General features: G+C 33.2%; 1 protein-coding gene across 1 annotated transcript; it reads left to right on the forward strand.

Moving 5' to 3' along the window:
- Window positions 1-582: 582 nt before the first annotated feature.
- On the forward strand, window positions 583-2,553 carry LOC132169256 (protein neprosin-like). Its single transcript, XM_059580320.2, has 7 exons — window positions 583-738; window positions 1,026-1,112; window positions 1,204-1,380; window positions 1,486-1,644; window positions 1,741-1,794; window positions 1,919-2,050; window positions 2,146-2,553. The coding sequence occupies exons 1-7, from the start codon at window positions 583-585 to the stop codon at window positions 2,551-2,553; spliced, it is 1,173 nt and encodes a 390-aa protein (XP_059436303.2).
- Window positions 2,554-11,041: the final 8,488 nt, after the last annotated feature.

Raw genomic sequence — 11,041 nt, forward strand, 5'->3', positions numbered from 1 at the left:
TCAAGAAGTTATCATGGAGGGGGATTCGCTACAGGTTGTTCAAGCATTCATGGATCCTGGAGCTAATTTCATATTTTACGGTCAGGTGATAGAGGATGCCAAGACAATTCTGGGGAGAATGAGGATATGGATGTGTTGCCATGTAAAGAAGGAAGCAAATATGGCAGCTCATGAACTGGCAAAGTTAGGACTGTCATGCTCCTCGGAACAAGTTTGGTTGGAGGAAATTCCGGAATGTATTATCTCTATTGTAACTTTAGAGCAGTCTGCTCTGTCATGTTAGAGCTATGCTCTTGATAATTTCTTCAATGGAATAATATTTTTCAAAAAAAAAAAAAAAAAAAAAATTAGAATCATCTGTCATTATTGTTTGGTCAATTGGAATAGGATCCTAATTCATTCGAATTTGGTAATCCTATAAATTCTGTAATTGATACAGTTTTTATGTTTTTCCTTTTCTTTTCGATAGAGTCATTATTTTTGGGAAATCCTACAAATTTTGTAATTAATGCAGTTTGTATATACCATCTATATATACATACGTGACAAACTCGGATTTGGCAAACCATTTTGTCGAGGGCAATGGCTTTAAGGGTGGACATAATAGTTTTCTTCCTTTGCTTTATCTGTGTTAGCAACAATTTAACTGAAGCGGACTGGGGATTATCTACAAAGGAAGAGTTGGAATTCAAGAAGCAATTTCTAAATCTTGAGAAGTTTGCAATTAAAAGCATTCAAGTAAGATTTCTGGAAGTTACTCCTTAATTTTATTAAGTCCTTTTTATTCATTTTTTCTAAGTAAATTTTATATATTATGCCAATAATATTGTTATGACCAAGTTGATAATTAATGATAAAAATCAAATTATCTATCCTAGCATTTCTGCGTAGGAGATGGAGAGTACGTAGTGTGCCTATATATGCTCAAGCCATATTTAATTGTTATAATATTGTTTTTATCCTAATTATAACCATAACGATTTGTTGACTTTTTAATCTGCATTAATTTAATTTGACATCTACAGATAGGAGATGGAGACATATATGATTGTATTGATTTCTACAAACAACCTGGCTTTAATCATCCATTTTGGAAGAATACTACATATGAGGTTGAAGTACTATTCATTATTGAAACCTATTTCTTTTACAATCTCATCTCCTATCATTGATATCGTTCTAACTTTTAGTGTATTATTACAGATGAAACGTAAGTTGTTTGTAGAAGGAAGGGGAACCAATGCGAATTCACCATTAAATACTAGGTTTAAAGGCGTAGGTTGTCCTTATGGAACAGTTCCGATTAGAAGAGTCAATAAAGATGACTTGGGAAGAGCCAAAATGCATCCGACGAATATTGATGAAGAACCTGGACATCATGTAAGTTTCATTTCTTGCATGTGCTTAGCAACAAAAAATACTTGTTTCATTTTTTTTTTTTTTTTTTTTGTCCTTTAATCTACCATGCATATTGTTGTCATGTAGTATGCAATACTTCGAACAAAAGATGATCCCAATAGAAAGCTTGATGGAATTGAATCTTACTTTCGCTTATTTAACCCAAGAGGAATCATTGGATCCCAGTATAGTGCATTCCGGATGACATTATCAAACGGTCTTGACAGCATAAAAACAGGTTTCACGGTACTTCTCTAATGTGAAATAGTTTTTCATTTGTCATGATTTTTTCCTTTATCCCAACATAAAAAGTAATATGGATTGGGGTAAATTTCCTTTCAGGTAAATCCTTTATTGTTCAAAGACAACAAGACCCGGCTATTTACTCACGTAACGGTGGGTTTAGTAGATAACTATGTCGAGTAATTTTTTTTTTTAAAAAAAAAAAAATGAAAGTATTTATATTTTATATTTTTATTGATAAAAAGAAAAACCACTTGTATTCCGTGAACTTTATCAGATCGATGGAAGAATACAATGTTTTAATCAAGATTGTCCCGGATATGTACAAATCAATTCTAACATACCTCTAGGCTGGACCTGCCCCGATGCCCATCCAGAACGAAAGGCAATAAAATTGCGAATCAATAAGGTAAGAAAATTAATATGTGCATGGAAAAATAAATAGCCATAAATATATGTTCTTATAATCGAATACTATTTGTTTTTCTTTCTTCCTCATGGCAGGGAATATGTGACGGACCAAATTCAACAAAATGCCTATGGACATTGTACTTTGATGATGAGAATTTTGTAGTTGGTTTTTGGCCCCCAACATTATTTAGCAAATTAAGTGAGTTCGCAAATCAAGCTGATTGGGGAGGAGAAGTTTATAGTCCATTGGACCAACCTAGTCCTCCAATGGGCACTGGCAAACTTCCGCGTCAACAGGATTGGGACACAATAGATTTAGCTCATAGTCGGCGTATTGCATGTGCATATGAGAATGCGAAATTTCTTTTTTCAAATCCAATTGATACAGAGTTGTATAAATCTGATCAAAATGCATACAATATTATAGATGTTGGATATGATGGTGAATATTGGGGACGTACGATTTTATATGATGGTCCTGGTGGAATCAAAGGAGCTTGACTTGTATTTTAAGGTCTCATTTTCAAAATATTAATTACTTTCAAATTATTAATATTGGATGTGACCATAACCATTTTGTTATTATACCATTACCATGATTGTGTAACTTGTGTTCACCTGCATTTGCATGTGTAATTTTTGTGTGGAATGCACTTTTTATTAAGAAGCATAATCTCTGGGAATAGAATGATTTTGAATTTTTTTTTTTTAATTCTTTTTTCTAGCTTTAATTTAAATACATTTCCATTGTTGTCTTAATTTCCCCTTTTTTTAGCTCATTTTTTCATTTATTAAAATTTGGTTTATTCTTTTACTTAAAATCCCAATACAACCTAGAAAAGACTCTTACTTGCCAACTGAATGGAATTATGGAAGACATGAATATAATTTTTTTTTTTTTCTAGGAAAGTTGAAGATTCCCTTGATTAGCAAAGAAAAGCACAAAAGCATAAGAAGGAAAAGTCCTCATATATATCATGTTCCCAAGGGGTAGCTCAATCGACTGGGGATCGCGCCTTATGAAGCAGATGTCATTAGTTCGAATCTCATCTCCCCCTCTTGTGTGGACATTTAAAAAAAATAATAATAATAAAAAATAAAAAATAAAAAAAAAATGGAAGTCCCCATATCATCAATACGGTGGGCTTTTAAATCCATTACATTGAAGTTGACCATTCGGCTAGGAGGAGAATCGTTTAGTATAAGGCAACAATAGGTATAGGAGAAGCCAACGATAGGTAGAACCATGCATGCCGGTGGACTAGGTTGTTTATGTCATGACATTGTGCGAGGCTGAAAAATTACTCTTGGGCATCATTATTTGTGCATTTGCATAAACTCTTTGGGAACCACTAGAGGTATTAGCAAAAATGTAACCTAAGGCGTAATAAGGCTAATGAACTTTTTTTCCCAAATGCCCAAAAGGTTTTTCATGGATTAATGGTTGATGCTTCACAAGCAGAGGCAAATGGTCGCCTCTTGGGAAGAACCTTGATTCGGAAGAGGCAAATTAAGAGTGGTCAAAATTGATGTTGATCGATATATATAGCAGACTCATGAATCATGTATCGACCAAATGCAATAAATCATGTAGCAAGTGGGCTTTTATTGAAATTCGGACAGCCAATTGTAGTGAATCCTAATCCATGGCAATGAACATTGTATTAGGGCTAATAAAATGGCATCACAATGTTAAGGTAAGAAGTTTGTTATAATTCAATTGTTCTCAATCCTATGAACCTTTTATTTTCATACGAGTTCTTCTATAATTTGGCTCATAATGAACTGTAGTGATTTATCTTTATGGGAACAATTGAACTAATGAAAAGATAATGTTATGAATTAAGGGAAAAGAAATGGAGGAAGTCACAATGACAGGCTATTCAAGGGTGGACCAACCTCTAAGTACAAATATTTGATTCATAATCTTTTTTAATTGATAATAACTTCTATAGGGACTTGGAACATATCTGGTTCTTTGTGCCATCCAATAAGAAATAGATACTCCTGTCTATTGCACCAAATGAGAGAGACGAAAACACAACTTTAACCAATCCTACAAACACACCAAATGAGGAAGAAGAATACAGAACTGACCAGCAATGGAGAACCCAGCAAGCCAAAACTTTCCAAAAACAAAAACTATTCTTCTCTGCTTCATAGTCAATATTTGATTTATCATTTACTAACCAACAACTATGGAAGATCTCATTAAAAAATTAAATTACACAAAAAAAAATATATATCAATTTTCACAAAAAGATCGATCTGAGCTATATATTATAACTCCTTGATTTGTGTCAAATCTCTATTGAATTTATTCTCAATAGTGAAACTAGAACTTTAGGTGGGACAAAACTAAAAAGTTAATTGGGGACTGCCTTAGCATGGGGGCTCTTTTAGGTTCTAAGAACCAATGAGATCTGAAAAGGAAATTGACACTTATTTCTCAACGATGCATGACTTTTGGTGTGCATATTGGACCAAACCAACCCTAAGGGTATTATAGGTTTACATCAACTTCTCTCACTATTGGCGGTCGTGGTAATTAATCCAGTTGTCTTAAGGAAACTCTCAAGTTGTTAGGCACACACTAGGGGCGTGGGTTCAAATCTCACAATGAAAATTTCAACATTACTCGAGGTGAGAATTAGAACTAAGCTAAGGCCTCAATTTCAGCAAATGCTAGTATCTTCTCACTTTTTTTCTTTCTTTCTTTCTGCTTTTCTTTTTTTTTTCTTCTAATTGCTAGTATGATCTTCTAACTTAATGATGAATTATGGAGATTTATTGGATAATACAGCACAGAGAACATCTTCAATTGTATAAGAAGACCCTCACAACCACCATGACTTCTCTGCAGTTAGCTCCTTTGAGAACACATATATACCAGCCGGAAACTTGAACTGTAAGGCAGCCCTCTTGTTGGATTTACTTGACTGTCAATGCATTTCTGTGTTAGAATCATGTACTGCATGTCTGTTTGGATGAAGTTAAAACTTTACCTTTATCAAACTCGAAAGAATCTAAACTTCCTTAAAACCTAACAAATTATCCTATTACGTGTTTATGAAATCATTCAAGTTATAACATTTGACTATACATTATTTGATAGAAGATATGGATATTCGTTGTTGATTATTGACGAGATCCCTTGTAAATGGAAATTAAAACACATCTTTAATTAGTATTATATTTCATTTTAATATCAAAAGGTTACTATAAGCTTTCAAGTAGTATATATAGGTTTTTTCTTTTACAAAGTTCTGTAAGCAAAAGCTTTACAAATAAAACCTCTAATTAATTATCTGACTTCCCATGCATTATTATTGCCAAAATTATGGCGGCAATCTGGACAAGTCATGCTCCCTGAAGCGACCAACTCTCTAAGACACTGCCGGTGGTATATGTGTCCACACGGCAGCATCCGGAGATGCTCCCCATCGGCAAATTCCGTCAGGCAGATGCTGCACTCTGTGGCTCCAAACCCGGATTCCCCACCAGGAACAAAAGTGAAAACAGGGAACCTTTGTATCATAGCAGCCACTGGATCCACATGGCAGAAGCGGTGCCACAAAAAGAGTAGTAGGAAAAGAACTAGGGTAATGCCTATCAAGATAGCCATATAAGCGGCAAACACCCAAAGGCTAGAATCATTCCACTTATCGTCATGATCATGATGATGCTTATTTTCCTCATCATCATTTGCTTGCACTCCGGCGTAAGCAAAGAAACAAATGGAGCAAATAATATGAATCTGCATGCAAATTATATATATATATATGTTAGATATATAATATATTTTTTCCATTTAGTGTATAAGTCACATTAGAATTAGGCATATGATATCTACACATGCATATGGGTCGTTTAAAGAATGACCTACATATATACATGCTTTGGTTGCTCTAGAAGTCTAATGTAATTTATATGGTACAATATATATAACTTGAAGCCAATCAAATTGAAAATTATATATAATATCTTAGGATGCGTTTGGGATTGCGATTTCGCAAGAATAATCTGTGTTTTTAAAAGATATTGTAAAACGTAAAGCGTTTGGCATTGCTATTTAAAAAGCACTTAATTTAAAATAGGAAAAAAAATCTGCGATATCAATAAACAAGCTAAGGGGTGCTTATTTGAAAAAGTGCAAATTTAAACCAAAATCATGAATTCGCATAACAAATATTTAATAAAAAAATATTTTTTAACATGTTTTACCAAAGGCCTTTACGATTTTAAAAAGTAGCGATTTTAAAAACGCTATTTTTAAAATCGCACTTATTGAAACCGCATGCAATCCCAAACGAACCCTAAGATAGAGAGCTAAAATTCTAGATATATATAAATACTTGGGAATTAACAATTAGCAGGGATTACTGAAATCAAAGCCTAAAATATTCAGGTTATAATAGTAGCCATTTCGTAGGAGCTAGGTACATTAAAGAGTTAAGTGCAAACTGTCCAGATCGAACTAGTTTAAGTGAGATAGGTCTTGATCAATGTTGGATCTTGTAAATATAAAGGTGATACGAGGAAAGTAATATTAATCCTTACCCATTACAAATGCATTTATTTAAATTCGATCAAAATTTAAATAATGATTTATAGGGTACGTAACAGAAAATTTTTGAAGTTAGTATTTATCTTACATTAAAGTGTTTTATGTGCTTAACTTAATTTGTTTTGATAAAATGTACGTTCATTGTTAACTAATATTTTTCTATTTGTTTTTCCCTTTTCAGGGCACGAAGCAAGTAAACTAGGTGGCATGGCAAGAAAGCATATACTAAGTTGGAGGAACTATCACATGCATGCACACATTAATTTGCATGTTATGTTTAAAATGCCTTGGGACAAAGGGAGATACATTATGATACTTCGTTTTGATTAATGTTTCGATTTTACATTTTTCGTAATTAATTCTTCATCATTTTCATTTAGTGTAATTGTAATTGCTTTGGACTTTCTACTAAGTTCGTTTACGCCTTCGTTACAATTGAGGATCAATTTAAAAAAAAAAAAAAAAAAAAATTATGTTTATTACAAAAAGAAAAGAAAAAGAATAAAGTCAGTTTTTTTACTTAAATAAGTAGTTAGTAAATGAATATTGGAGAATACATCATTAATAATACAATGGGAGAGAGAAGAACGTACCAAAGTATGAGCACGCACCAAAGTAAGAGCCATCTGAGAGGAGCAATCACCGATACGATGATTTGATATACTCTACAATGTTAATGAGAGTATATGAAATTATATATATTCAAAACTCAAAATTAGGACAAAAATGATATATATATATATATATATATATATATATATATATATAAAACTATACTATTCTCTCTTACAAAATGTTCAAATTTTATAGTTCTCATAAAAATTTGATTTATAATTTACTGATTTTCAAAAACTAATTAGAATATTAATTAAGGATATCAAACAAAATGAACCAATAACAAACAAAAAAGAACTAGAAAAAATGAGTTAAGGGTCGGGTTTTTGGTAAAAATAAATAGTTTATGTCAAATTAGAGGATCGTAAAATTAGGCAAAAGCCTATCGGCATGTCATGATAATTTCACATTGATTGTCATTCTCGCTCCAAACACAAACATCAAGAAGTTATGGCTTGGCTTAAAGGTGAAGACAGATTCTAGGTTCTAACAGAGTTTTCAACTATCATCGTCAAAAGGAAAGATCGGGCCCTCAACCGGCAAAACCATTTTTGTTTTTTCTTAATGAAATGGACCTGGCAGAGCTGAAGGCCTGCTTGGTTCCACCCGCAATCCCAATGGATTCCTTTTTATTGGGCTGAACCAAATGGGTGGGTCCAGCCTTTTTAAAAACTAAATTAGGCCTAGACTGGGCTGAATCAAATGAGTCGGCCTACCTTTTTTAAAAGACATAATTAGAAAACCGGGCTGGGCCTTCTCAGGTAATAACTACGTACCCATCTACATGACCCGAATTAGCTTATTTCACCCTCCCCGCCGGCACTTACACGCGGCCGGCACCGGCGGCCACATGACACCCAACCCATGCCTTGCACGGCATCGATCATGTCACTGTGCGCAATGCCGGTCTTTGTCGAGGAGGTTCGGTTCTGTGACTAGGAGGTGCCCATTCTTTGTGATGTGATTGGTGGGTTCACTGCTTTCGAAGGTAATATCAGAAAAATGCAAAGACAGAATAAGCTGCATTTATGGCGATTCATGGTGAAATATATTTTGTGGGCTTAGCCCGAAAGAAACTATGGATCGAAGATCGAACAAATTGCAACCAAAAGAGAAGAAGACATGCTAATTAAAGAAGATTAAAAGAAGAAAGAGATTCATGGTGAAAGAAAGTGAATCTCACCTTGATATCTTTGCACAACACACAGCGCTTTCACTTGGCTAGTTCCCTTTAGGATCGATCATCTGAGAAGCATTTGGGAGAACTCCATGTAAATCAGAAACTTTATAGAGAATGAGAAATGCTTTAAATACAAGAGGGCTGGTTTTTTTTGGAAAGACATGGACTGGACGCTTAAAACTCTACCAGCAAAGCTATTAAAGCTTGAAAGAAATGTGTACATTTTTAAAAGAACGTGTAGCGGAAGAAGAAGCTCATTACTAAAAAAGTAAGCATCCACTTGACTAAAATGGAAAATTTCAGGTTTTTGTTTTGTTTGTAATTATTGAAGTTATTCCTCGTCAAATGAGAAATACTAGTACATGTGCTTCTCTCTTCTGCATCTGTCTTTTATTGATTAATACAAATTGATATGGTTCTCTGAGAGGCCAATATTGCACATAATGTTCTATGTTCCATAAGTTGTTGATCATTTAATTAATTAGTTCGACGTGGAAAAAAAAAAAAAACAACTGATTTTTGCCATGGAGGGATAACCAGTAGTTGTCTTCCACTATTTTTTTTCTGCCATTTCTGGCTATGTTAATGGCAGTTCCACGTATCTTTTTTGGCAAATGGTGAGGTGGAGTCTGGATAGATCATTAATGGCTAGCTGATATATATTGCATGCATAACTTTCACTCTAAATAATGCCTGTACCAAGGTTTGGCATGCACGGCTAGCTGTTGTAATTGGTAATTACTATTAAACCCTTTAAGAGTGGGCTAGCTGGGATCATTGGGATAAATTATTAAATTAAAATAACCTAGTAAAAAAAACGAATAAAAAAGAAAAACAATATATATATATATCATACCCATGCAACTAAAAGTTATCTTGATGTCTTCCATTCAGTTGGTAAGTAAGAGTCTTTTTTCGGTTGCATTATATTGGGATTTAAGTAATATATATATCATGAATGAGAAATTGAGCTGGAAAAATGGAAAATTAAGACAAAAATGAAAAATGTAGTGAAATTAAAGCTAAAAAATAAAATAATAATAATAATTTTATTCTCGATCGTCCGATCGAAGATAATGCTTCCTAATAAAAGGTGCATTCCACCATGTATTAAATAAATGCAACCCACTTCCATGTGAGTAGAACGTAAGTGATCAGTAACAAACTACCTATATATATATATGGTCACATATATAGAACATTAATAATTTGAGAAAACTCATTATTATGAAAATTGGACGTTAAATTAATACAACTCAAGCTAGCTATTTTGATTCCACCAGGACCATCCTATAAAATAACACGTCCCCAAAATTCATCACGATATATATCCGTCCAACATCTAGAATATTGTATGCATGTGAGTCAGATGTACATATACAACTCCGTATCAATTGGATTGACAAAATGAAATTTTGCATTTTCATATGCACATGCAATACTCCGGCTATGAGCCGCATATCTTATGTTCCATTCTCACCAATGCGGTAAATAGTAATTTAATATATGGTAAATCATTATAAATCTGGTAAAAATAGTTATTTAATATATAATGTTCGAAATTTGAATAGATATATTCGGTATAATATGCTAAGAATTTTAGGCAATCGTGATATGAATTGTCCCCCAAAGTAGAAATCTAATAGCATTAAATTAGAAATTAGAGATAAGGTGCTAGAAAAAAAACATAGTATTTGATGAAATTCCACAATTTGGTTATCTATCAAAAAAAAATAAAAATAAAAAATAACGCTAGATGTCCTCTCCATGTCTCTCTTTTAATAATTTTTTTTTTTTTTTTTTTTTTTTGGAAATAATAAGATTTGTATTATCATAAGAAAATTAAAAACTGATAGAGTTTTGTTTCTCGATCAAAATTACATCACGGATACATGGAGAAATTTCTTCCAACCATATCCTATCCATGACTTGTTTCTTGCTACCTACGCTAACTCATCAGCTGAACCTGCTCTGGAAAACCCAAAAAAAGTAACAAAGTAGATGAGCCAATGAACCTGCAAAGTAAGTTAACTCAGATTTAGTATATGGGTGATGGGTAAAAGTAAAGCTATACTATTCTCTCTTACAAAATCTTCAAAAATTTTACTTCTTATGAAATTTTTGATTAAATAGAATATTAATAAAGGATAATAAACAAAAATGAACAAAAAAAAGGTAATATGCTATTATCAATCACAAACAAAAAAGAACGAGAAAAATAAAGTTAAGGGTCACGTTTTTGGTTAAAAACACTTTATATCAGATTAATGGATAGCAAAATGAGGCAAAATTCTATCAACAAGTCATGATAACCTCTCACATTGACCGTCATTTTGAATCCAAACACAAATACCAACGAGTTATGGCTCTAGAATTGTGGGATTTAGGAATCACCTGAAGCCCACGGCCCATAGAGGGTCCCAAAGATGAACCAACAGGACTCAACAAGCTAAGACCCACCATGAACTTTTCAACACGCTCTTAAAATTTTCATTGATAAATTTACTAATCATGTAAGGAAATTGAAGGACTCATGTAGAACCTAGGAATCTCCTAAAAGCCCACGACATTGAAAGGGCCCGAATAGACTTACCTCCAGTACATCGAAGGAGCCTAATATCCAATGG

The sequence above is a fragment of the Corylus avellana genome, chromosome 1 (assembly GCF_965113065.1).
Source record: "Corylus avellana chromosome 1, dhCorAvel1.hap1.2, whole genome shotgun sequence".
Classification (NCBI taxonomy): domain Eukaryota; kingdom Viridiplantae; phylum Streptophyta; class Magnoliopsida; order Fagales; family Betulaceae; genus Corylus; species Corylus avellana.

Excerpts from the sequence above, each read along its gene's own strand:
- LOC132169256 (XM_059580320.2), top strand. The coding sequence starts at position 583 with ATGGCTTTAAGGGTGGACATAATAGTTTTCTTCCTTTGCTTTATCTGT. Across the intron at positions 739-1,025 it reads TTGCAATTAAAAGCATTCAA|ATAGGAGATGGAGACATATA; the intron begins GTAAGATTTCTG and ends TGACATCTACAG. Across the intron at positions 1,645-1,740 it reads GCATAAAAACAGGTTTCACG|GTAAATCCTTTATTGTTCAA; the intron begins GTACTTCTCTAA and ends ATTTCCTTTCAG.